The 26,396-nt window shown below is 58.3% G+C and overlaps 1 protein-coding gene across 2 annotated transcripts in view; it reads right to left on the bottom strand.

The window, feature by feature from the left end:
* Window positions 1–4,941: 4,941 nt before the first annotated feature.
* The window catches only part of SH3PXD2A (SH3 and PX domains 2A), a 193,514-nt gene continuing 172,059 nt past the window's right edge, over window positions 4,942–26,396 (bottom strand). For both annotated transcript variants that reach the window (XM_012723673.1, XM_012723674.1), the window contains 7 exons: window positions 24,582–24,695; window positions 20,706–20,789; window positions 16,135–16,252; window positions 12,285–12,616; window positions 11,291–11,340; window positions 8,561–8,680; window positions 4,942–6,984 (listed from right to left, as the gene is read on the bottom strand). In XM_012723673.1, coding sequence (XP_012579127.1) covers window positions 5,020–6,984; window positions 8,561–8,680; window positions 11,291–11,340; window positions 12,285–12,616; window positions 16,135–16,252; window positions 20,706–20,789; window positions 24,582–24,695 — 2,783 coding nt within the window. In that variant the 3' untranslated portion in view covers window positions 4,942–5,019. The remainder of the gene's footprint in view (window positions 6,985–8,560; window positions 8,681–11,290; window positions 11,341–12,284; window positions 12,617–16,134; window positions 16,253–20,705; window positions 20,790–24,581; window positions 24,696–26,396) is intronic.

Here is a 26,396-nt window from a genome sequence, read left to right as displayed (position 1 = left end):
GTCCCACGGGGCTTGCCCAGGGCCAAGGACTTGCTTGATGGTAATTTTTTCTCCAACCCCATGTTCTTTCATTCAAGTGGGAAATCACCAACTCACACGTGTGTATGCAAGAGTGCACACACCACACACGCACTTACACACACTTTCTCAACAACACACAGCCCTCAAAAAAGTGAGGGAATCTTAATATTTTAGTGATATGGATGATTCTTTCCAAAGAGTGCTGCATGGAGATTCTCAGTTTGGCCATATAGACATATACTCGCTGAGGAAAGACACCCCCAACTCCTGGACTTCTCCCTATGGGCTAGTCTCACTCTGGGCATGCAGCTGCATCCCCGCAAATTCTCCTGTAGAGGGGCCAGAGCAGCAAGCTATGGTACTGGAGGCAGGAGGGACTCTGAGGGCTCACGCCCAGAGACTGCCAGTCCCGCTGCTTCTCTACTGGCACCAGTTAGGCGGAGGGGTCTATCTGCGGAGAACTGTGTGGTCCTTTCAAACTTCTCTGGGGGCCTCTGGGACTGTTTGGGGGTGCTTCACAGAGGCAGGGCTCACTCCTAAAGCTAAAATTGAGATGAATGGGTGGCCGAGGCACAACAGACCCGCTGCAGGCTTGTGAGAATTGATGTCTGACTGGGGAATGTAAGCACCCACATCCCCTCAAAAAGATTTGGTTACATCTAGGGTTCCAGCCCATAAACTGAACTGAGGTTACATAGTTTTAGAAAGACTCAGACATACATCAAAAGAGTCATAGCCCAAACATCAGCAGACTGGGGTGAGGGGGCTGCCGGGGGTGACTTTTAGGCAGATCTTTCTGAGCAGCTGGCTGAAAAATAGCATGAGTGAAAACCAGGAAGGGTTTTTGGGTACCCTTGCCCTGTTCTAAGGGCTAGGGCCCTGGGAAGCCTTGAAAATCCCAGGCCATTTCCCTGAATCCCTTTCTTCTGGGCAGATGAGACCCAGTAGGAAAAGGGGCTGCCCTCTGCAGGGTTCCCCTGCTCTCTGGTGAGGACGGAGGGAGGGAGCGAAGAGAGGCTAGAGATCATTACCTACCGGGCCACCTGTCTGATGTCCTGTTGTGACCCAGCACCCCGCCTCTGACCTCCCCCTGCCCCTGGGCCCCTGGGCCTCCCACCCTATCCCAACAATCCTTGGCATCCCTCTTGATAATATTGCACTTTTCCTGTCTCTCAGATTGTTTTCATTTTCGATTGAGAATGCAAAGTATTTGGAGAGGGTGGGAGAAATGAGTAACCTTAAAGAAATAATATATTAAATACAAAACCAGAAAAAAAAAATAGGGGTTACTTTATCTTTTCTTTCCTTAAAAAACAAACAACAACAAACTATCAAACCAAGGTCTAAACTTAAATAGTTCTACGCCTACTCCGCAAATACTAGTAATATGAAAATAATGCTTGACCGAAATTCCCTTGTATTTTCTCCTTAGATGATAAAAGTAGTAACATGCCTTGCTGAGAAAAGCGATGGATATAAATGCCAGTAAAATAGGCTGCTCTAACATCTGGAAGTGATTAAACGATTCTATATAATGCCTTCGTCAAGACAGAACGGAGGAAGACAGTGAAGGCTCCGGGGCCAGGTAGGGTGGGTGCGGCTCTCTCCTGCCACAGCCCCCAGAGAGAAGCCCTGAGGGCAGGCCACTTACCTGCAGTTCAGGGCTGCACCCCCAGCTCCCTCTTGCTACCCCCTTGGCCTACAGGCAACAGCATGGTGGGCCCGGGAGCCCGGCCAGGCCTGTTAGAAGGTGGGAGAGAGATGAAGACATTTTCCCCCTTGTAACGCAAGAAAAGAGTTTAAACTGAAAAGAGGAAAGCACCAAATGATGCGGCTTCGGGCATTATATAAACCTCAATAATGACCTCAGAAGGGCTCATTATGATTAAAGTTGCAGTATACAGCAATACGATGTCATTTCACATTTTCAATCACAAGTAATGGAGAACTAGGTTTGGACACTGCTGAGATTTCATTTTTATTTTTCCATGTTTAGTCCGATCTGGTTTTCCTCCATATGGGTCAGAGCCACAGGCCCCTGCCCTCTCCACTGCTGCCCGCAGTATCTCCAACACTATAAAGCAGCTCAGTAGCTCTAGGGAAAGGTCTTTTGCCCTGGGTAGGGCTAGGGGCCCAGGGGCACAAGGCCCGGCACTCCCTGGCCGTGACTGAGAGGGACTGGCACGCACCCTTCTAGCTTCAAGTATTACTATTCTCTTTGGGGTTGTGCTGTACTGTGAGTTAGGGGGTGATGTGAGGGGTGATGTGTAAAGAGGGGGCGTGGCAATCCCTGTTCACTGCCCAGATCTACATGCTGTCACCAGGTGGTAGCATTTCCCACTTCTCCTGGATGCCTGAGCAACTCCGAGCCATCCTGAGGGCTGGATGTCACAATGTAAACACACGACCATACGCTAAACCACCACACCGGGGCGGGGCGGGGGGAGGGAGGGCAGGACTGCTGTAGTGGGGGGTTCTGCCGCGAACTGGCCACGTGACTCGTGGAAAGGAATTTTCTGTCTTTGGGCTGGCAGTAATAGGACAGGAGCAAAGACCCTCAAGGTCACGTTTAATGACTACCACTTAGAGCACTGGGGGACTGGGAGAACATGGGCTTGGGGTGGTGGAGGGCCCCATGGGGCAGTTCAGACCGTGAGGAAGGGCAGGGAAAGGCAGGCTCTGGGAGCACTGAGGTCCAGTCCAACTGCGATGCTCTGCGCATGGCAGCTGTGTCCTGCACTCCTTCCTGGCCTGGCTGGCACTTGACTGAACTGGCTCAGTGCAGACATGAGGAGGCCACTGGGGCCCTCCCCCGGGAGATAGCTACGTGGAAGGTCCTTTAACCTGACAGTCACTCTACTTTTAAATTTTATTTTAAATAATCATAAATTACTTTTTTTCTTTTAATAAATATGTGCTGTTTAAAAATGAGAAAAGTATATACTGCATCTTTAAGTAATGCACTTTGCTCTCAGGGTTTCTTTCCATTCTACCTTATTTAAAGTGCATTAATTAAAAAATAATGAACCACTTCTTTATCATTATTGTTCAAATAAGTCCAAATAATAATACTATGAAGACACTAAACCACTACCATTAGTACTGCAATCTAGCAGATTAACTCAACATCCTGCTCTATTTAATTAATACTGTCCAGCAGAAGAAAATAACTAATTTCAAGGTTAAACAAACTGACAAACAAAACAAAAGGAAACAAAATGATCTCATCGTGGCCCGCCCTTCGACAAAGAACTTGCGCAGTTTGCTGAGCTGCCAGTCTTCAGTGTATGGAGGGGCCAGGGCAGACGGCAGCGCCAGGCCTTGGGCGCGGGGGTGTAGAATGCACCAGGACGCTGGGTCCGGGCTGATCTTGAGGCAGAGTATTCTGCCTGGATGGACAGCAGGGGTGGGGAAGGCCTCTCCTCCTCCGTGGAGAACACCAAGCCTTAGTCCAGTATTCTGGAAGCTGAATCCATGGCCGCGAAGCCTCTCTCTCTGAAATCAAAGGCACGTGTGGAAATCCACTCCCAGCAAGGGTGAGTCCTTGGTGAACAGCCACTTCGGCTTAGAGGGTCCCCCTCTGAAATCTCAACGATCGAAAGACACAACCCAAAGTTGACAGGGACTTTATTCTTTTGCTTCTCTTTCAGGGGCACCGCCCCTCGGGAAGACCAGGTCGGCTCCTGGCCAGGGCATCCTCCATCTCTTTGGGCACCTGTGGCATTGCTTGTAGTCCTGTAGGGGGCGGCTGGTGCTCCAGTCTGGCCCCAGGGGGCCCAGTTGGGGTCCCCAGAGCCCAGGGTTGGGGCAATGGCTGCTTCTCCACAGTTTACATACAAAGTTTGCGATCCTGCATGGGTGGGAGAACTTAACGTAGAAGGCTGTTGATGGGCAGAGGGAGCCGTCTTCTCTCTGGAACAAACCCTCCTCCCTCCTGGGGAGAGGGCTGCCCACCGAGAACTCCAAGACAGTGTCTGCTTCGCCACTGTGGGCTCTGGGGCTTCCGCAGCCCCAGCCCCTCCAGCAAGCGGAACGCTCGCTACTGCCCACACAGTGGAAAGCAAACAAAACGACTTTGGCTTGTGGAAAGGAAAACCGTGAAACATAAAACAAACCACCTCCCCACCAGAGTAGGACAGAAGAGCCCGTCCTCTACCAATCCCGTTCCTGTGAGGCTGACCGCCCTTAGGCCCCCAACCAATTCCTAAAATAACACCGAAACCTGAGGCTCAACAGACACCCCAAATCAATAAACCTCCTCGAAAACATGCAAAGGAAAACTCCTCTCCCCAGAAATATCCAAATAAAGTCTGTGCAGACTGAAGAGCCCGACGGCTTTGCTGCTACCCTCGGCGAACGCCAGGGCTGGTGGTCCTCCCCAGGGTGGGCAGGCTCTGTCAAGGTCAGGGTGGTGACAGCTCGGGGTTGTTGCTGGTACTCGCAGAACTGCTTTGACTTCAACAAACAGGCAGAGACAGTGGCCTGGCCCAGGGACAGGCTGCGCTCCCGGGAGCTGCCTCCAAACGCCAGACTCGGCGCTGTCTCCCAACGCACCCAACGCACCCCGTGGGCATGGTGGCTCCTGAGATACCAGCACCATCCCAAGTGCAGCTCAGGATGTCAAGGGCTACCTCGGGGCAAGACGCTGGTAGCAGAAACTGGCCAGGTCCCCACGGCCACATCCTTTCCAGATCCGCAGCCCAGGCGCAGCTGGGGTGGCTCACGTGGCCTCTCCCAGATGGCTCCATGTGCAAAGTCATCAGAGTGTACACGGGCCTCTGGTCCCAGGCCTGGGGCCCCCCTGCCCATCCCTGATGAGGTGTGTCCCCTCCAGATCCTACCTTCCCTCCGGGGGACAGACTGGAGGGGGCATCTGAGGACACATATTCTGCAGGGTTTAAGGTTGGTCTCCCCCCACCCCCCTCCCCCCTCCCCTTTCCCTTTTGTCTTCAGCTCACTACTCATCCACATGGAGGCTAGAAGGACCCATGCCCTCTGCTAGTTCTTTTTCTCAAGGTAGTTGGAGGGTACCCAACCTTTAAAGGGCTTCACCCCATCGAGGATCTGGCAATACCACCAGCCGTTGGGGTTCTTCTCCAGGACCTCCATGGACACCCCCTCCTGGAAGCCCGCCGTCTCCTCATCTCCCTCATAGTCTGCGATCGAGACATACACGTCTTTGAGGTTGTTGTGGATGAACTGGGACTTCTCGATGGGCTTGGGGCGCACAGGGGACACGGGGATGCCGTTGCGCTGGGTGGGCTGCCGGGGGGCTTCGGAGCCCTGACTGGCGGCCCGTTCGGGGAGGCGGCCCTTGGCCTCGGCGGCCGCGGAGCGCGCAGTGCTGAAGGAGGAGTTCCGGCGGACGCCTCGGAGCCCGTCTGTGGCCGTGAGAGACTCGTTCCTCCGCAGGGCGCAGGACAGGTTGTTGTCCTTGGGGGGCGTGGACACGAACACGGACTGGGGCCTCACTGCCACCTGGCGCACGCCATTCCTCATCTTCACTGCGCCAGCACCCGAGGTCTTGCCGAAGCCCCCGGGGGGCTTGGAGGGGATGGGCGGCGTCGCCCTCTTGCTCTGGTTGACGGTGTTGAGCGCTTGGACCCGCTTCTCAATCTTTTCCAGGCTGTCAGACTTGCCCTCGTTTTGCTTGCTCTTGGCGGTTACCGCCTCTTTGCCAGAGGCGTCAGGCTGCTCGTTCTCACCCAGCACCAAGTAGTGGGAGGGGGCCCAGCCCTCCAGTTCCCCGAATCTCACGTACCACCAGCCGCTCTCCAGCTTCTCCAGCACCTGCACCTCCACGCCCTCGGGGAAGCTGATCTCCGAGTCCTGGACCTTCTGGTAGGCGCTGCACGTCAGGTAGGTGGTGGCCTGCCCTTCCCGGCCCTTCTGGGTGGGACACGGGGGTGTGGCGGCTGGGAGGGCGATGAGGTCGGCGGAGCCCCTCCTGGACCCTTCACTTTGACCCTCAGAGGCCGTCTCGGGGGGCAACTCGGAGTCCTCGCTCTTGGAGCCCTTGAGCCCGCCCCGCAGCTGGCCCGTGGGTCTCAGCTGGCGCCGTAAAGTGCTGATGTCCATCTTGTCTTGACTCTGGGACTCTGCTCGGTTCAGAAATGGCTTGGGCCGGACCGAAGGCTTGGCCCGGGTGCAGGAGCTCAGTCCGGCCTTCAGGTCAGCGTCCCTTTTCACCCCAACCTTGGGAGTGCCGCGGATGCCAGCGTCCGAGGCAGAACGGGGTTTCAGGTCACCACTGTTCTTGGACAGGGAGGAGGAGGAGGAGGAGGAAGAGGAGCAGGTGGTGTTAATGGTGATGGACGAGGAGAAGGACGCCGAGGAGTGGTTCTTCCCCAGGTCTGCCTGGGCATTCTTCTCCGCCTTGAGCTTTAGAAGGGAGGAAGATTTGGGGGAGCCTGGTTTGGGGGAGTTTTTCCTAGCGAGGGACAGCGGGGAGCCCCCAGGGGAGTCACTGTCCCGGGAGGAGCGCCTGGCTGACAGGGCGTCCTCTGCACACGGCAGGAAGCCCTCATTCTCGTAGATGGTCTCCTCTTCCAGGGCCACGTCCTCGGAAGACCCGCCCACCCTGAAGTGGGCCCGCTGCAGCGAAGAGGCAGGTGAGGGCCTGTGGGGCTGGGTGGGCCGCCTCTCCCCAGAGCCGCTGTCCTCTGTTGGCTCCTCACTCAGCTCTGGCTCCGAGTCGAAGCCAAAGGCCGGGATGTCATACTCGGGCTCCTCATACTTGAGCTTCAGGGGGGAGTCCTGGCTCTCACTTGTACCCGCCGGCACCTCCTCAGCTTCCTTGGGTTTGCTGGGGGGGGCCGGCGGGGGCACCTTGGGCCGGGTCAGTGTGCTCGTTCGGCGGCTCAGGTTGGGCTTCTTGCGCTTATCGATGTAGGATGCAGGGGCCCAGCCCTCCTTCTCACCGATCTGCACGTACCACCAGCCTCCTGAGTTCTTATCGATAACCTAGGGAAAGGGGAGGGCAGCCCGGTGAGTTGGGATGACCGCTGGACCCCACTATGTGCGGGCCAGGAACTTCCCCCTTGGCTCTGAGGGCACTCCACTTCACAGGTGAGCAAACCGAGCCCACGGCTAGTAAGTGGTGGCCAGTTCAAACCCAGGTCTCTGTCATCTAGTTGGTGGTGGGGGGGTGGGAGGACACATTCCTGTCCTCCAAGACCCTCTCCTCGCATCCTCCGTCAGCACCGTCAACACCCTGGCTGGATGGGCCTCCCCTGCAGACCCTGCTTCTGCTCCTTGGCCACTGCTCTTAATGCACTGTTCCTAGTCCCCAAGGACACCAACCCACACGTATTATAAAACGGCTATTCCACCACTCTGCCTCCTCCCAGCTACATCGTTGCGAGGGCCTCCCTTGGCGACTCTGGAAGGGGTCTCTTTGGTTAGAAGAGAATGGGGAGATGTAGGTGAGCAGCACAGGTGGGTCAGAGCACCTGTCTGGTTCCCCCTACTCCCCCGTGGTTACTTTACTGCATGTGGAATCCAACTGAAACCCCCTAGCTAAAGAGATTTCTTTGGGTTGAATGACTTCCTGTGAAAGGGTGAGGGACTCAGAGCCATTTCATGTCGCTATAAAACCAGTTCAAGGAGCTTCTTATTCTCAACTGTTACTTGAGACTGGCTCAAGGTTGCTGGTTGTGTTGGGGTTCATTTGAACTGGGGAACAAAAGGGGAGGTAGTTTTGGATTGTGGGACACCACTGGAGGATCTTGTGAAAATTTGGTTGGGGGTTCCAGATCTGTGAATGAAAACACTTACACTAAGGGTATCACCAGTAAGCACAGAACACTCAACTGATCTTCTGACAGTTTTATAAGCATTAGGGGGCTTTAACTCCATTACTACACAGAGCTACCAAGAGAAATGATCAGTAACAGACCTTCTCTGTGCCTCAAATGCCATGTTCAGTTTTGGCTACAAAGTAGAATTTCACAAATGCGAAGACACGGCCACTCATGCTAGGATCCCGTCTTGCAGAAATCATCAGAGCTTGCCAGAAGTGACTGGGTCAAGTACCAGAGGTGACTGTGGTGAGAGAGGCCAGGACCTGGTCCCCAGGACCTCCAGAACCTTCCAGGACGTGCTGGACTATATTCTCTCAATAGCGGCACTTCCTCTAGATTTGGCTCTTCCAAATCCTGGTGTTCAGGAGCCCCTGTGCGAGAGGGCCTGGCCTCTCCCCAATAAGCAGTCTCACCCCCATATCACAGGCTGACAAGTTCTGCAGTGAAAACAACAGAACCGGTTGGATTTTGTGTAACTCACTGTCTTCCGAACGCATTTGACCACAGACGCCCTTAGTTTCAGACCCCTCTAGGCCCTGCACCCCGCTTGGGGACTGCGCCATGAGGGCGGCACTGAGTGAAGATGCCGTCCGGCTCCAGTCCTGACTGTGGCAGCGCTATGCTCCTCACCGCGCGTCTTGTTTCGCACCTTTACCTGCCTCTCAGGAGTGTTGCCAGCAGGACATAAGTGGGGAATGTGTAGGTCTTCTACCCTCGCCCTGCGCTGGAAGGCTCACCTCTGCTTTCTGTCCGCCCCGAAAGCTGATCCCATCAGAAATGCACGACTGGAACTCGGCAATGGTGTAGTACTCCACCTCAACAGAAGGGGGCTCTGGAGGCTTGGGCAGCTGGAACCCCTAGGGCAGAGAACAGCTCAGTGTGGTAGAATCACACTGGGGGGAGGGGAGTAAGGCGCTGCTGAGGGCAGCTCACAGGGGAAGCACCTACCTACTACCTGAGTCTCAGCGCCTCCCCAGAGGCTGCTCTCCTGACCAAGCTTTCGAGCAATACCTCATTCATCTGAGACCTGAGTTGTCCAAATGACCATCCGATAACACAATTTCCACCCTTTACTCTCTGGAAGTTTGGTTTTCAGATGTCTCAGCAAGTCCCAAAATAAAACTTAAAAGGCAGGGAGATCACTGTAACAAAACCTGTGCCCGCTGCCATTTAGGGGCAGGTGTGATGTGAGAGGTGTGTGGAGGCAGAGCCCTTTGGGTGGGGTGGGAGTGTCCGGACGCACAGGTTGGGTGAGCAAAGCCTCTGGTGGGTCATGCTGATGATGGTAAATGGCGAGGCAAGCTGTGAAGAAAACTCGGGGTCCTGTGCTCTGGGGGCTGTGCTGGGCACCTAAGTGTTGTTTACACAAGCACATCAGTGACTAAGTGTGGTATTTAAGGCTGTGTAGAATGCAGCGGCAGCCCTGCCTGTGATTTATTTATTTATGCATATAGAACCGGGGTACAGGTGAGAGGTGTGGGGGTGAGAGGATTCGCTAGAGACAGAGTGGGGAGCAGAATAGGCAGATGTATTTACATATACTGCTGAGGGCAGCAGCGGGGAGACAGGAGAGGTCTGTTGTGCCATGTGGATCAGCTCCCTGGCCAGGGATCGAACTTACGCTGCAGTGACTGCGGATAGCTTCCTAGTGCTGTGCTTTGACCCTTTGTGCCACCCGGGAGGACCATCATTTATTTTACAAAGATGTTTTTGCATGTGTCTAGTGGGCAGCAACAGTGGTCAGAGGCACCGGGCACCCAATAGTGGACCAGAAAGACAACCATTGCCCTTACAAGCTTCACTGAGGTCTCGTTCCAGGCCAAATTAGACTTCCTGCCTCCCACTGTTTCTAGTATGTGTGCTGGTATTGCACAAAGGAGCTAAAACATTTTTAAAAATGTGGTGTGAATGAGGGGGTGGTTAGGAAGATCTCCAAAGACATCTGCCTTTCAGCTGGGCACACGTGGGCTCCAACCCCAGCTCAGCAGTTCTCCAGACGCATGGCCTTCGGTAGTGACCCTGACCCTCATGAGCCTGTTTCCTCATCTATAAAGTGGAACTAGGAACGGGGTCATGAAGGGCTGAGACAGTGCACAGACTTCTGGGCTGGCCTGGCTGCTCTGTAGAAGCTGAAGCTGAATACTCCTCCGGAAACACTCTTGCTTCTATGAACTTTCCTGTCCTTCAAGGCCCAGCATGTCCTGCTCTGGCCTGTCACAGCAGAGTGGCCCGGCTCAGAGTAAGCAAAAGGCAGGGAAGCTGTTTTCAGGGACCACACATGACTCAGCCCCTTGCCCTGCCTTGGGCCTGCAGTCATCCACCTGAGCAGATGTGGCCTGGGCCAGGTGGGATTCAGCCAGGCCTAACTGAAAGCAGCAAGTCATGCCAGCACTGGGTAAGTGTAGAAGGAAAATCAGTCCACTTTTGCCAAATTAAGTCTGCTTCAAAATAATGATCTGGGGCTAAAAGAGATGAGGGCAAAGGAGAATCATGTAAGCTATGAGCCCCCTCTGAGAGACAGCTCCATTGGGCCTGACAGCCGGGGCGAGGACGGTCTCAGCTCCAGGGCCCAAATCCGGCTCTCCCAGGGCCTGCTGCTGGTCTCGCCCCAGGGCAGATGTCACCGGGCGCAATAGCCCTGGTGCAAGCCCAGATGTGACAACAGAAGTCTCCTCCCCCACACAAACTGGTAGTCCTTCCAACGGCTTCCGTTGACAGAGGAAGCCGTCTCCACATATTTCAGTTGCTGCTTCCAACAGGCCTAGGAGACAGCGGGGTCTGTCCCCATCTCACAGGTGAGGGAGGGGGTGTTCAAATAACTTGCCAGGATCTCGCTGTTTTTAAGTGAGTGGAAGGGGTGGAAGATGGAGTCACGCCTAGCAGGCTGAAAGGCCCAGGCTTCCTAGGGCCCTCAGCCTGCCAGCCCTTCACTGCCGCCCCAGCCCTATCATCCTGATGGCAGCGCTGCCAGCCAGCCCACCCACAGAGCCAGGGACCCCGGCAACAGACTCGTTAAGCTGAAGCATAAGCCAGTTCCTGCCACTCACCCGCTTCCTGGAGGACACAGTCTACCCTCTGCCTCCGGGCCGTGGTAGCGCCTCATCCATCTCGGTCCCAAGCAGGGAAAGCAAAGCTGAGAGGCTTCCAGGGTCCCTGGACAGCAGTCCTACTTGCAGCCCCCCGCAATGCCCTGGCCGGACACGCTTGCCGGTCAGTCTAAATGTTTATGTCTGCCAGCGCAGTGGCCAGGGTGAATTTGTTTTGCTTTGGACTGCAGTGAGTCTTCGCTGACATTCTATCCAGCCAGGCCCCCAGAAAGGCTGGGACCTGCAGCTTCCCTTTGTTCTCGGCTTGACAAAGCTGGAGGCCTCTGGGGGGCCCTGGGAAACCTCTGGAAGAACAGACTTCAACTAAGGGGGACTGCTACAGTGTACCCCCAGAAAAGAAACAAAAGTGCACACACATACCAGGCTGGATTCTCTCCGAGGGGGAGGTCTCGTCCTTAGGTTTGGGGAGCCTAGAAGAAATAAGGCTTCAGAACTCCTGGCCCGAAAGTCCCATGCTTCTGCTCCCTTCCCTGGGGTGACTACCTCCTGATCCTGGCAGTCCGTGCTTTCACCCCACCTTGAGGAAGGGCCCCAGCTCCAGCCACTGTGGGCCTAGTTGGAAACCGCAGACCTTTAGGTTTCTCGGCTGCACTGCCAGGGGCCCGCGAGTCCTCTAACATGGTGCCTGTTTCAAAGTGGGGACGGTGGCATTTCTCAGACGAAAGGGTAGACAGCTTGATGAGATTTTCAGAGGTGCAGAAATTGTGTGTCTTTTGCTTACTACTAACTTAACTTCAGTTAAGTTCAGTTTCCCAGCAGACTCGAAGGCTAGCTGGGTGCAAACACTCCCTTCCCACAGACACTTTACCCCTCCACTGGAGGCATTAGTGACCTGGGGTGCAGAGATTTGGAGGGTGGCTGAGCTCTGGGTTTCTTCTGTAAAATAAAGGAGATTCCTGAAGAATGTCCCTTAAAACTGTGGAGAGAGGAAAAGCCACCCCCTCCAATCCTTTTAGCTTCCAGGAATGTGGAAAGTGACGGGGGTGGGGCGTGAGAGGAAGGCCCAGGAAGGCATACCTCACCCCTGTACCTCCCCTGTCCCCCAGAGAGCAGCCCTGCCAGAAGGGCCCCAGCCTGGGGAACCCCACTTATCTGCAGAGCAGCCACTCCTGGCTCCAGGGAAGGAGGAAATGCTCCCAGCACCTACATTCAAGTAACTGAGCTCCAGTGGAGGATCTGGGAGGAACTGCTCTGTGCATTCTGGGGTTCGCTTGAGACAACAGTTCCAGCGGCAGGGGTCAGTCTATCTCAGGAAGAAGATGGGGCCCTGCACACCTTATGGCTTTCCTTGCACCTCTTGCCAACTGGAAAAAGAGCTTTGCAACCAGGGTCCGGGGCTAGGTGAGGCGCTTACTGATCTGGGCCCTTTGAGGGGCAATCCTGGCCACAGCTGGGGAGCCCTGGGCCAACTTGGAGCCGGTCCTCTCGGGGGCCCCCAGGGCACTGCCGTTGGAGGCGTTGCAGAGGATGGGCAGGCTAATTTCCCTCTTGGCGACCGGGGCCTCGGAGCCCTCGGCCGGCGGGGTCTCCTTGTCCCCCGCCACCTTCTTGTTGAGCAGGTTGCTGATCTCCATGATGTTCCCGATGATCTCCACTGGGCCTGCCGGGTTCTTCTTCCGGGCTGGCAGCTCATCCTTGGCTTTCTTTAGGTAGGATGCTGGCGCCCAGCCCTCTTTGCCCAGGTATCTGGGGAGGAACAGACAGGGCGTCGTCAGCATGCTCATGCTCGGCTTCACTGCCTCCTTCCAGGCCCCAGGCCCCATCTGGCCTCACCCAGCTGAGGCTCCGCTGTGTTCTGGAAGGGGTTTGTGAATCTCACTACTTTGGAGACAAGTGGAACTGAGGGCGGGGGAAGAGACACCCAGGTTCTCTCCCCCATACTCCCTTTCTTTGCCTGATCCCTCTTGAGACAGCTTCTCTTTCTCTGCAGTCAGGCAAATGTGGGATCTCAGCATTAGAAAATTCCTTCCATTGTGGGTTGCCCACTGGGTAGACGGCACAACCCACACCTCGCAATCTGTACAGCAGGATCTAGAGGTGAGACGTGAGAAAGGGTGGCTTGGAAAGGGAGGGACAGCACAGGAGAGCAACGCGGAATTTTCTGGACTACAGTACCTGCCCCTGAAACTCATTTTTTCCCTTTTGGTAAAATGCAGGGCTAGAGTAGCTGCGAATTTGTCCAGGACAGACGTGTGGGGAGCACTTAGTGGGAAGGGTCTGCACAGAGTGGCTAAGTGTGGGTCACTGCAGGGGAGGCCGGCAGCTGCAGGGGAAGTCCACAGAAGTGGGCTGCGGCTGGACTATTTAATGAGCCATCTGGGGCCACTGATGATCCATCTAGGACAGGCACGACCCTGGCCTAACACTACAGCAAAACGAAAAATTCAGATCAAAAGATCTGCCTCATCTTGGGGTTTGAGAAAATCCTGGATGGGATTCCAAAAGCTGAAACCATAAATGAAAAGACTAAATGCACAACTGGATAAAATGAAAACCTCTGGTATGGAAAAACAAACCAAAAATCCCTAAACAAAAGTAAAAGGCAAATGACAGGGCCGACTTAATTTTCGGTGACGCGGTGACTTCCATAAACAAGCTTTTCCCTTTCTTCCCCGTGTTGCGCTTCTACCAAGCCCACCGGGAGCTGCCTTCCTGGTGTTGCAACGGCTGGCCGATGCCCCGAGTCTGGGGTGCAGTATCCCCGACTGCCCCTGGGACACATCTGGCTTCCGGAACTGCTGCTCCGTGCCAGATGACCGACAGCCCCGTCCTGTCTCTCGGAGCTGACCCTGCTCCCGGCCACTCATCCTGTCTCTCGGAGCTGACCCTGTGCTCGGGCACTCGTCCTGTCTCTCGGAGCTGACCCTGCTCTCGGTCACTGGTCCTGTCTCTCAGAGCTGAGCCTGCTCTCGGTCACTGGTCCTGTCTCTCAGAGCTGAGCCTGCTCTCGGTCACTCGTCCTGTCTCTCGGAGCTGACCCTGCTCTCGGCCTCCATCCTGTCTCTTGGAGCTGACCCTGTGCTCGGGCACTCGGCAGGAGGAGGAGAGCAACTGTGGAAGCTGAAGCTTATCAATGCGCTTGAGCTTTGCTGGAAGTTCAGGTGGGGGCTTCTGACGTTCACGCTGCAGGCAGGTGGCTCTAAGCTCACCTGTGTGGCCCTTGTCTGGGCCTGGAAGGGAGACATCAGTCAGCAAACGGGATGAAGGCAGATGTCTGCCTCCCCAACCTAACAGGAACACGCCAAAGCACAGCATTTCAGGGGTCAACAACGGCAACCAGTACAGTCACTGGGCAAATGAGCCAGTGCTCCGAGACGCTCTGCCAAGTGGAAGAGGCCCACACAGCAGCTGTTGGCAGCCTCTGGTCTAAACCTGGTGCTCTTGCACTGCAGAGAAAAGGTAAAGATGAGCCAGCCAGCCACGGCTGAAGCTTTCTCTCCTGTTAGAACGCTGTGGAGAGGTGAGGAGTGGGGTCTCCTGCGAGGGATAGGCAGGTCTGCGTAATGCCCAGACGGCTCCCCTCAACACCTGTTGCGTTCTTCATGTTGCATGGATAAAATTAGATTCCAGCGAGGGAATCAGGAGCGGCTGTGTGTGTCTGAGTCTAACTCTGCTCACATCTGCTTTCCAGCTCTGGAGAATGGAATGACTCCAGAGGGAAGCAAACTGGAAAAGGAGGGATGGAGAGAGGGGGAGGGTTTGTGTGTGGGGGGGTGGGGGAGGGGATGGAGAAGAAAGACAGGAAATGAGGATCAACGCTGAGCCTGGAATGCTGGGAAATGACATATTTAAGGGGCGTCTGGCAGCTTTCTGAAGGCGGAGCCTCTGGGAAGGGATTTTGCAGTTGAAGTGGCCACTGGCTAAAGGGGGAGGTCCTGGGACAGGAGCAGAGCCAGCTCAGGGGGACTCAGCAGGTGGCTTTAGAAATATATAAACACCCAGCAGACTTGCAGATAAGCTCCAGGCAGGAGCTGGGATGCCAGCCTGCCAGGGAGCCCACTGGCCTTACCCCACACGGCCACATGGCTGTTGGGTTGTGGGGCAGCTTTAGTTTCCATTGCTTAGGACAGAAAATCTTGCTTTGGGCAACACACATCCAGGCACCCAGTTCTGTCCTACTAACGGGGGATGCCTCAGCCCTCCAGCCCATGTGCACGGGGCAGGGACAGCTATGTCCTGTCAGTCTGTGGGAGGGTTTAACACCATGTGGCCAGGGACCTTCACCCTCCCCATCAGCAAAGAACAATGTCTGGGTCACAGCAGTGGCCTGACTGTCCCCTCGGCTGTCCCCTCTAGTGGGGTGGTCCCCAGATGTCCAGCACAGCGGTGGCCTGACTGTGACTCATGAGTGTTTCATCAGTGCCTGCATCACTGGCCAATTGTGTTCCTGCCATGGGGGTTCCAGGTAGGTAGTGTTAGGAGGTGGTCTCCAGAGTCCAGAGATATGGGACATTTTGTGGGATGGGCCATAGGCCGAGAAGAGAGACTGTGAGACAAATCACAGCAGGAGCCAGAAACACTTGCTGTGAGCAGGACCCTCTGGAGGGCTCAGGCCACCTCGCTGCCCTGGGGCGGATGGGACTGCAGAGCAGGGCTTGGAGGGGTGAGATGAACGAAGCCCATAGGGTTCCATTTGCTTCTAGGAACATCAGCAAAGTGCCCTGTTCCCCTACTCACCATCTGAAATGGGGTTCTCAGTGGCAAGGGTGATATGTCTTGGTGGAGGGGAGGTAGGGAGAGGCTCTGGCTAGGCCTGGACTCAGCCTTACCTCTACCCTCTTGAGCCAAGTGAGCCAGCCCTGAGCGCGGAAGCCAGGCACAGAGCCTGCAGCTGAGGCGGGGCCTCAGCGAAGCCTGTGGACGCCGGTGCTCCAGGCAGCCCATGCTGCAGAGCACACCAGGCAGCCAGGGCTGGACGCAGAAACCAAATTCAGATGTTCTGGACCCTGTCAGCAGACATACAGGAAGAGACAGCGCTGCTGCTGCCTACGTGGTTCAGCTCTGTGTGGCCCCAGAGAATCTGCAAGACGAGTGCTCTGTGCTCGAGCTGTTCGGCTTGCAGACCTGGAGCAGCCCAGCCCAGGCTGGGGGTGCAAAACTGCTGTCTTGCCAACTGGTGCCCTTGGCCACTCTGCTCTGCTGCCAGGGTCTGTGCCTGGCCCCAGGGTGGCAGAGGCATCCTGCTGCTCTGCTGGGGCTCCTACCTGATGTACCACCAGCCCTCCAGATTCTTCCGGATCACCTCCACGGTGACTCCCTTCTCAAAGCCAATCTCGTCCTTGCTTTGGCTGGTATAAGGCTGCACCGTGACATACTTCTCCTCTGTGGGAGGTGGGAGAGGCAAGAAAACAGTTACCCAAAGTTGGGGTGTAGGTCCTCCTTCCTGTCTCTTCCTTTTGCTTCCCTGGACTGGCCTTGCCTACCTGTTGCTGAGGTGCACTGTGTAGCCTCTGGCTTTTCCAGGGAAGGGCGAGGAAAAGAGCAGACCTCAGAGTTGCTCCCAGCGGGAGCCAGCTAGGACTCCAGCGGCTCACTCAAGCCCTCAGCAGTGAAACTTGGCTCTCAGCTTCCCAGCCCAAGAACAGCAGCTAGACTGCTGGGGTCCAAGAGTCTTAGCACCTCAGAAGCAACCCGAGCTGAAGACAGGGCTGGGGGGAGCAGTCCCTCATGAGGTCTGAGAAGTCTGAGAACACCTGGAGGCTCCATGCACGCCATTTTCTCTCCCAGACTTGCTCTCCTGGACTTCTGGCATCTCAGCACCTTAAATCCTTCCTGCCTGATCTTCTGGCAGCTTCCACAGCAACTCCTCAGTGAAGCCTCCCTGAGCACGAGGCTGACTACCTCATGGTGTAATTTCTCCAGGATGCAGGGGAATGGGTGTTCCCCTGGATAAGAGGAGGGTCCCACAGCCAAGTGGACAGTGGCCACCGGACCGAGGGCAGCACAGCAGGTGGTCCTCAGGGCTGGGAGGCCAGCATGCTGAGCTGGCCAGCAGCGTGGGGACCTGCTGGCTCTGCCTTCACAGGTGTGACTGCGCACCCGGTGCAGGGCTGCCCTGGCATTGGGAGGGAGCCCCGAGTGGGCCCCAGGGAGAGCTGGGGCGGCCGGGGTGCAGAAGCTGAGCCGCGTGACTTGCCGGGCTCCCCCGGGCTTGTCTCCGGGCAGCGCGCACGCCCTTGCTCAGGGCTCCTGCATCGGACGGGGTCCACCTCCACCTAGACCTGCCAGGCCCGCAGCAGGCACCCTGCTTCCTGGGTGGGGAGCAACCTGAGGGCCACTTGGACCTCAGGAAGGGGAAACCCTTCCCCATGCTTGCCCTCATGGAGGACACAGCAGAGAGTGGGGAGAAGAGCCAGTGATCTCAACCTCTGCTGTCCCCTCGGGCGGGGTGGTCCCCAGGGACGGAGATGGCGCCCAGCACAGCAGGTGCCCCAAAGAGGGGCGTGAATGATCGAGGAAGAGAAAGAGGGCCCAGCTGGGCACCAAGTGGGCAGCCCGTATGCGTATGTGCTTAGTGCCATCCTCTGGCGACTGGCCCTGTCACACCCCCCCCCCCACGCCTCAGCTGGACCTGAGGGCAGCTGCCACCCTGCCCCTGCAACAGGAGGCCCTCGTGCTCCTTCTTTCCTGCTGATCCGGGGCCCGTCGGGCTGTGCTGGATGGATGGAGGAGCTGGTGAGCTGAAAGGCTGCCGGGTGGGTGCGCCCGGGGTGCTCGTCACAGGCTCTGTGCCAGCGAGCCCTCCTCGGCGTCCTCGACATGCTCCTCACAGTGTCCTGGTTCTAATTCAGCCATGCTCACGGGCGCTGCCAAGATGCCCGGAACCCTGGCCAGCCAGATTCTGACTCGGGCCTTTGAGAAATTCCATGATCTCCAGTCCAACCTCCACTCTCCTGCCTGCCCTGGTCCCACTCCATTTTCCAGTGGGGCGTGGTGACTCCTGGCCAGGGCGGTGGCCCAAGGGGCAGTGCCAGGCCCTGGGGATCTGGAGCTCTGAGGTTAGGGAGAGGCAAGTCCTGGGCTCCACATTTTGTCTTTGTTCAGCTGGACTATTTTTAAAAGCCTGTGGTTCGAGCAGGAAGCCATCATTAAGAGTTTTCCTAGGCAGAGCCGCTTTTGAGGAGAAAACCTACAGCTCTTCTCTTGGGAAGATCAGAGGAGCCCAGCGCTGCCGCATGCCACACTGGTGCTGACCCCTCTCCCGTGGTGCAGGCGCGGGGCTGAGCGCCAGCCTGCGTGGCCGGGGCCAGCAGGTGGCCTGTTTCCCCTGCACTCCCGAGTGGGTAGAACCAAGGACTTCCGCTTCACCCAATAAGTGGAGCTCTTCCTATAAAGGGTTCTGCTCGTGCTCCTGGCTGATGAGAACACAGATGTCTGGGAGTTTGTGGGCTCCCCAGAAGAGATCTGGCTGGCTCAGAGGCTTGTCCTGCCCTGTCGCTGTGCAGCTTCCAGGGTGAGAACTGAGGACCCTGAGTCCAGGCGGGTCAAGGCAGCCCGACCAGCTCTTCCAACTTGTCTGTCAGGTGGCTTGGCTTTCCGCCAGGCTGACTCAGGTGTGGATGACCTCCACACAGACATGTGCGTGCAGGTCTCAGGCCCAGGGTCAGGCTCTCCTGAGAGAGGTGCAGAGCCAGACCCTTGCTGGACCCGGACCACAATGCCCTGGGGGCCATGGAGGGGTGCCTGGAGGTGGAAGTGGCCTCAGTGCGGGGCTGAATCACTCAGGTTGGTGGGGGTCTCCAGAAAGTGGAATGAGGAGCGAGGGGGCCGTGGATTCTGAGGGGCACCCTAGGGCTTTCGGGAGGCCTAGGCTGAGGCCATCAAAGGCTGATGGCAACCCTGCTCCAGGGAGGGCTGGCCAGGCCGCCTGCTGGATGGGTGGGGGGCCGGGGGAGGGGGATGGCCTGTTCTGGTTCTGGAGGCAGGGGCTGGAGAGCCCTGCACTTTCCAAACCACAGACGCCTCTTCTTTCCAAACACTTTCCCCTCCGTCAGCAGTCTCCCCAGCTCCCCTCCCGGCCCCCACAACTTACCCAACCTCACTGCAAGGGCCTTTTGAGTCCAAGGCCTGGCTGGCCGAGGGAAAGGAGGCGCTGGGGAAGCGCTGCCTCCCTCTTGTCTCATTACATATGACCCACTGCCTGCTCCCCACCCCGTCAGCTCGTCAGCTCGGCTGGAGCTTCTCCCAGCCAACTTTGTGCAAGCGTTTCTTGGCTGCCTGAGTTAACAGCCCATGAGGCTGAGCTGGGAGATTGTGTTCTCTAGCTCTCTTATTGAAGAGACACAGGGAGAGACGTGGTGGGCTTTCATTTGCTCCTGTGTATGTAGGAGTGACCACAGGCTGACGTGCTGAGTTGGGTATCGGTGTCCACACGCATCGCTGCCTGCGACTGTGAACACGCTGCTCGAGCGCACAGGGTGTGAGGCGCTGCGGCGTGAGCCTGTGCATGGCGCGCCCACTTACAGCACAGCGGGGTGGGGTGGCGTACATGTGGACCGGGCTGTAGGCCTCCCAGGAACCCTCCGCCGTGGCGCACGAGCGCAGGGACGTGTGTGCCGTGGTGTGTGCACAGGACGGGGGGCGGGGGGGGGCAGTGCTGTCTGTGTCCCAGTCCGGTGGCTGTGGAGACGGCTGTGGAGGGCCGGTGCGTGGCGGTGCTGGGAGGAGATGCCGGCGGGGGTGGGGGAAGGTTTCAGGCCAGTGTCCTACGCTCCTCTGCCACAGGGCTCTGGGCTACGTCCCCGCCTGACCCCCCAGTAACGCAGGTCGCCCCTCCCAGCTTCAGGAGTCTGTGCTTTCCATTCAGCCTGTTCCCACGCCTGGGTCTCTGCCCTGCTTCAGCCTCCGGGGCCCAAACACCCTCCACGCTCAGGACAGGCGAGGCTGCTCGCAGCCAGGGCTCTGGGCTGAGCCAGCCAGTCCGGGCGGCGGCCACCCGGAGTTCAGGCTTCCTCCGCTGGGGCTGAGGCAGATACCCAAACATGGGCTTACAGTTGTTCAGGGACCAACTCTGGGGGTGGAGCCCGAGCCAGGGAGCACCCCCGCTATTCTGGACAGGCCACCCTTCCAGCTGTGCTGTCCCTGCGGGGAAGCTCTCCAGGAGGTAGGAGAATTGGGCCACCCACTGGCCTGGGGCCCTGGAGATGTTTAGGGGTTTGTTCAGAGACCTGCCCCTATCCTTGCCCACACCCCAAGCTCCTGGATGTTGGAGACCCCCTAGGCTAGCAGCTCTCCACCAGCACATGTATTAGCTCCCCATCTGGGGGAGGGTCCCCCCGGAATCCTTTTGCTCAGTCCCCCCTGACGAGCCAAGCCAGTGCTGGAGAACCTGGGGCCCCTGGCTGTGCTGCCGTGAGAGCCTGCAAGGGGTCTGGCTTTTGCTCCCCTTTAGTTCTCAGCAGCTGGCTGAAAGAGGAGGGCTGTGGGCCGGTCCTCCTTCCTGTTCCTAAGTAATTGCTAAGACAGCTCCGGCCAGGAGCGCTTGCTCAGAGGAAGGAAGAAACGAGCAGAGACCAGTGGGACGAGTGCACGCTCAATGGGCTCAGCCTGCAGCGTCCAGGCAAACGGGGCCCCCCACCAAGTCCTAAGTCATGACCCCCCCATCACCCTCATTCCCAGTGCCCGCCTCCACACCCCCCACCCCCGCCGCAGGAGGCAAGAGAAAGGTACGTCTTGGTGAAGGGGCTGTGGGGCAGGGAGGCCGGAGCCGAGGGAGGAGGAGAGGTGTTAGTGAGAGGCGTAGCTGCGGGTGAGGAGAAGCTGGCCCCACGGTCACCTCGGCTGTGCTGCCTGTTGACCATCCCGCCCAGGGTCCACCGGCGATCCAGGCGCCGCAGGTGGGCCTTGCGTCTCTTGGACACTGTGGGATGGCGGTGGGAACGCGGCCGACAGGAACCGGCAGAGAGAATGGAGATGAGGATGAGATGAGATGGGGCGGAGGGCGGGCGGGCAGGGACACTCTCCGGGTCACCGTCTGGGACCGAGCCCCGGGGCCCACGTCCGCTGGACGGGGCAGATTCGACATGATGGGCGTGTGGGGGAAGCGGCAGCAGAGGCAACCGCCACGGGCCTGGGAGGTGGCAAGGACTCAGGGCGCCAGCCCGGCCGGTCGCTGCAGCCCCAGGAGGGACACTGCCAGGGCCACCGCACCAGCGCTCCGCTGTCTGCTGCCCCCACTCCCTCTCCAGCCCTGCTGGGAACCTGCTGCCACAGGCGGACAGCCCCACGCTGGAGAGACCGGGGCCCCTTTCTCCTGGGGCTCGCGGCTCTTATGGCTCCCGGTCTGCCTCCATCCCTGCGACCTGTCATCCGTGGGACTCAGTCCGCGGGGCACAGGCTTTGCGTCTGCCAGCCCAGGGCACAGGCTGCTATGTGGAGACAACCTCACACTCACGTGCACACACACACACACACACACTCACACACGGGCGGACACAGGCCCCTGCCGCCGCCTCCACAGCCCGTTACCCTCGGGGCTCCTCACAGCAGAGGACCTGCCACCCCCGTGGCCTCTCCCTTTGGTCCAGTGGCAGTGTCCTGCACGAGGCCCCTTTGTTTGCTGTGACCCTCCTCCAGGTGCCCCAGCTTCCTACGGGGCCAGGCACCCGCTGAGTGGATTGGACGCCAGCCCTGGACTGCAGGGCATCTGGCTCCCACCTCCCAGCACTGCAGCAGGAGGGTGCCAGGCCGCCGGGGCTGGAGAGGGACACACCTGAGCCAGCCCTCGCCCAAGCCTCCTGGCAGTTCTTGCTGGTAGGAGGAGAGTGGTCTGTCTGACCCGCCTCTTGTGAACAGGACAAAGGCCAGGAGGTGTGGGTCCGTGGCCAGGCTGCTCTGTCCCCGGGGCTGTCCCTCTCTAAGCCTCTTCTGCCTCAGCCTCTCCGGGTTGACGCCACCCGCCGGCTGGAAGGGAGACGGGGCCGAGCAGGTCGTGCCTCATGGCAGGCCCCAGACAGTCACTGCGAGCAGCTGACGCCGGCCTCTGGGTGCTGCCTGGGGACAGAGGAGCTTCTGTTGGTGTCCAGGCCGGGGCCACCATAGCCCTGGCCTGTTTACACCCCTGGAAGGGCACTGCAGCTGCACTGAAGCAGCGTGTCAGCACTATCCCGTTAAGAAGCGGGAGCCACAAGCCTGGGGACCCCGAATCACATGCCTTGCATCAGCAGCACTCAGGTCCAGCAGCCGCGGGCCAGGGCCTGGATCTCGGTTCTGTGTTGTTCCTGCCAACCTCCTCTCCCCCCCAACCCCCAACCTGCCAATAACAGAGGCCTGGATGGGGGCGGGGAGGGAGGCCAGCCCCCTGGAAGGAAGTCAGGTCGCCCCCTGTGGCTTTGGGCCATTGGGGTACAGAAGCACAGGCTGGGCCCGTGGGTCTGCTCTTGACTCTGGGGACTCCGGGGGCGACACCTTTCTCAGCCTCCATTTCTTTACCTCCGAGAGGTGACTGACCCGTCAGTTCACCAAAGCCCCAGGTCCGTGTTGCTCTTGGGCCCTTATTGCTGTCAGCTCCACCCCAGGCTTCCTGCATTAACATCTCTGTATTCTACACAGCACCCCCCACTTCAGGAGAAACACAACATACACCGCAGTGTCTATAACAGAAATCAACCAAAACAGCCAACCCCCTCTTTTCTTTCCAGAGCAACAAGGCAGGAACTGTTGGGGAGGCTGATGGGGTGAGGCTCCTGCAGGGCTCCAGATTCAGGATGGCATGGTGGGAAGGGGAGCGGGGTGGGCTAGCCCCTGGCTGCAGGCGCAGAAGACTGGCGGACACAGCACCCCTGGCCTGGGATACGGAGCCCTGAGCCCTGGGGGGAGCAGGGAAGGGGCGCCCAAGACTTGACGGTGGAATTCACAGCTGCCCGAACGTTGCCAGGAGGGCTGGTGGGTCAGGGCCTAGCGAGCTTGCAGTGAAACCTATTTTCTCACGCACACCTGCACTGACTGCCTGACGGCTGTCAAGGTCACGTCCTCCACAACCGCCTACTGCTCCTTCTGTGCAAAGCACCACTGTGTGTCCACGCGCCTCTCAGGTTCCTTCCTGCCAACACTCTGTTGGGTCCTTCCACATCCACCTGGCACCCAGGTCTCGTTCTCCGCATTGCCTTCCCAGGCGAGGCTCCCGCTCCTCACACACCCTTCCCTGGCATTGCTGACAAGCCCAGTGCTTGACGGGGAGCGGGGTGGAGACACAGCAAAGACCTGAGACAAGGAGGCTGGCGGGAACTCGAGGCTTAAGAGGACAAGCACGCAGCTGAGCGAAGCCTCAGCGCTTGCTCTGGGAAGCGGGAATGGCCACCTGCTTTCCACACCAGGCGGGGCCTCTGGGAGGCGCAGAGTTGGTCTGCTCCAGGTGCCGTGAATGCTGAGCAGCCTGGGGTGTGCAATGAGGCAGAGGTGGGGCCTGGTGACTGGAGACAAGTGTGAGGGGCCAAGACCCTCCACTGCTGTGGACGTACAGAAGCACCAGAGACGAGACAGGGTGCAGGGCTTGGGGAGCAGTCGGGCGAGACCAGGCGCGCGGCCTGAAGCCCTGAGCCCTTCCCAAGGAACGTGGCTCAGGCTCTGGAAATTCGTCACAGGTGGATGGACATATGCTGCAGGGGCCACAGCCCTGGTCAAGGAACTGAAATAAAAGCGCTTGCACAGGAGGGAGGGCGGGCTCCAAGCGCCTGCCGAGTGGCTGACATTTAGGGGAAGGATGAATAAGGGGCTGGCGCAGGGTGTGCTGCTTATTTTGGCCCAGGCTGCATGGAATGGGGCTGGGCAGGCAGGCCTGGAGTGGCCTGAGCCCCGGTGGCAGGCCTCCATCCCCCTGGCGCTCGGACATGCCCATTTGGACCGTCCCCACTGACCGTTAGGCAAATGTTCCTGCTGCCAGGACATGGGAGGTTTGGAAGTCATTAGGAGCAGGCAGCAAAGACTGGGGGTTGGTGGGGGGCAGAAGGGGGAGAGCCTGAAGCTCACTGGGCTCAGGCAGGCTGCTCTGGGGAATATCTGAGCCCACAGACAGGCTTTCCAGTGGGGCGGGGGCGGGGGCGGGGGAGAGGGGCAGGCTGGTTGAGATGCAACAAGACCCAGAAAAATCTCGCCAGATCAGAATTAATCAGAGATGATGCTGGGTCCAGAGCTGGCCCCCGGCTCCTTCAACCCTGGGAAATGAGTCACAGACCTGCCCCCATATCTGCACCCTCAGCCAGCCAAACAGCCTGAGCAGGAGAGCGTCGCACAGCCCTAGGGGTCATTCCTGCCATGCAGTGTGGGGCGGGAGGCAAAGGCAGGTCTCCATGGGGTGCCCCAGAGGAGCCAGGACTTTCAGGGCGAGAGGGCGCTTTGGAGCTTTGGGGGGTCTAGCCTTGAGACTGTTCCTCCTCATCTGCCCACAGATTGCCAAAGCCTGAGTTTTATACCCCAAGGAAATTCCCCTCTAATTTTAGCCCCACACGGCAGCCAGCAAGAACAGGTCTAGGGTAGGAAGTGAGCCTCGGTGACATGAAATCCCAAGGGAAGGGGCTAGAACACACTCAACTCACTTTCAGGGTTCTGAGGGCTCCAGGGAGAAGTGGAAGAACTGGATTCACTCCTCGGGCCAGAGGCAACCAGATGTCTAACTGCCTCCCTGCCCCCCTGTCCCCAGGGCCAGGGCCCTTACCTTCCCCAGTCTTGGAAGTGTTGATTTCTGAGTCATCCCGAGTACCATTCTGGGCCTCCAGGTAGGTGGCAGGGACCCAGCCCTGCTCCTCAGCGGTGCTCACGAACCACCAGCCTGCAGCGAGACAAGAGAGAATACGGTGAGCGCCCGGGGAGGGCACCGTGGGGACGAGGGGCAGGGAGGGGGGACGGCACAGCTGCGGCCACGCCCCACCTCGAGGAGCCTGCGCCAGGAAGAAACCGACACGCTCCCTGAGATTAGGGCCGCCGGACCACCCTCCACACATACACAAATGTCTCATCAAAAATGTTCAAGTGACATGGAAATAATGATATGTCCAACATGTGCAAATTGCCTTGCAGAAGCGACCAGGGGACACAGCCACCAGGGTCCTTCAAACCCACCAGGACCTCTGGCACTGGCTGGGTCTGGCCACTTTCTCTGCTTTCAATGGCCTCCAGGCACAAGCGCCCCATGGATGCCCGCTCGGGGCCCACAGCGTCCTTCCCCGTCACGGTCAGTGTGACCTTCACACTGGGCGGTCCTCATGCTGGCAGTGGACACTAGCCTTGAGTGACCCTTGACAGTTGCCGCCAAGGGACTGGGGCGCATTCGTTTCTCTCCTTTGTGTGTTGGTTTATCACTCATCGCTCAACAAGCGAGACGAAGCAGAGTACCCTGAGCACCTGGGTCTTGGGGCTCCGCTACCGACCTGCCCTCGGTCCCTCCCAGAGGCACGCTCCACTGGCTGTCTCTGCCGCCCCGTCTGCGGCTTTATTGTCCCTGGCGCAATTTGGCACGACCCTCTCTTCATCCACGACAGAGCTCACCAAACCCAGATCTGCACTGTTTCCATCAAGAGGCCCCAGGGCTTCTCCCAGGGCCCCATCACTGCCCGCAACAGCTGGCCCAGGGCAACCATGAAGACGACGGAGGGGACCAGAGAGCAACAGTCCCGCCACAGCACAGCGCCTCGAGCCAGGCCCTCCCCTAGGTCTTCAGCTAGGTCCTCACTGCCCCAGTGACTGGCCTGGAGAGCCGAGAGCCTGTGGGTGGCCTTGAGTGCCCACCGCTCCCCACCCTTTCTGGGGAGCTCCACAACTCCCTGCTGGCAGCTCTGCAGAGCCCATGTAGCCCCCCAGGCCATCTGTATGAGCCGCAGTCTCCTGCCCTTGGAGGGCGCCCGGCGCCAGGGCGAGCCTAGCAACAGTGGGTTCTGGTGCTCAGCCCGTCGCTGGAGCGTCGTCCGCGCAACGCGTGCAGCGCTCTGACGGCCGGTGTGACCCTGGGGGATGCCGTGCACATGTGGGTACCTGTATCTTTTCCTTTCCCTTAATTTTGTTGTGAACCTAAAACTGCCATCTGAAAACTTGGAGATGGCTGTGGGGGAGAGTGAGCAGCCGCTGGACCCGGGGTGGGGATTCAGGAGGCCCAGGCCTCGCGGGCTTGGAGGGCTGCTGGCCACGGCCCCTCTGGGTTCTCAGGTCCCCCTGGAGGGAGGAACTGGCCCAATCACCCTGAGCTGTTGGCCCAGATGCCCGAAATGTGTCCATGAGGTGGCTGACTGCTTGCTCTCCTTCTCTCTCGGCCATCTTGTGGGCCAGACCCTGGTCTACAGGTCTTTCTCCTTGGCTCCAAGGGCCTCCTAATCCCAGGACTCAGGTCTCCCCCTCTTTATCTTACCCCTTGGGAGCCCTTCTGCTCCCTCCCTGCCCAGGAGTCAGGGATAGGGATGGATCTGGACTTGCTGGCCCAGATCTAACTCTCAAGACAGGATGGGCCTGATCCTCCTCCCCCCTCTTCTCCTCTGGCCCT

This window comes from Condylura cristata, unplaced genomic scaffold (assembly GCF_000260355.1).
Source record: "Condylura cristata isolate star-nosed mole 26May11 unplaced genomic scaffold, ConCri1.0 scaffold00011, whole genome shotgun sequence".
Lineage (NCBI taxonomy): Eukaryota > Metazoa > Chordata > Mammalia > Eulipotyphla > Talpidae > Condylura > Condylura cristata.
The sequence above is the reverse complement of the archived record's forward strand: the minus strand, read 5'-3'. Positions and strand labels throughout refer to the sequence as shown.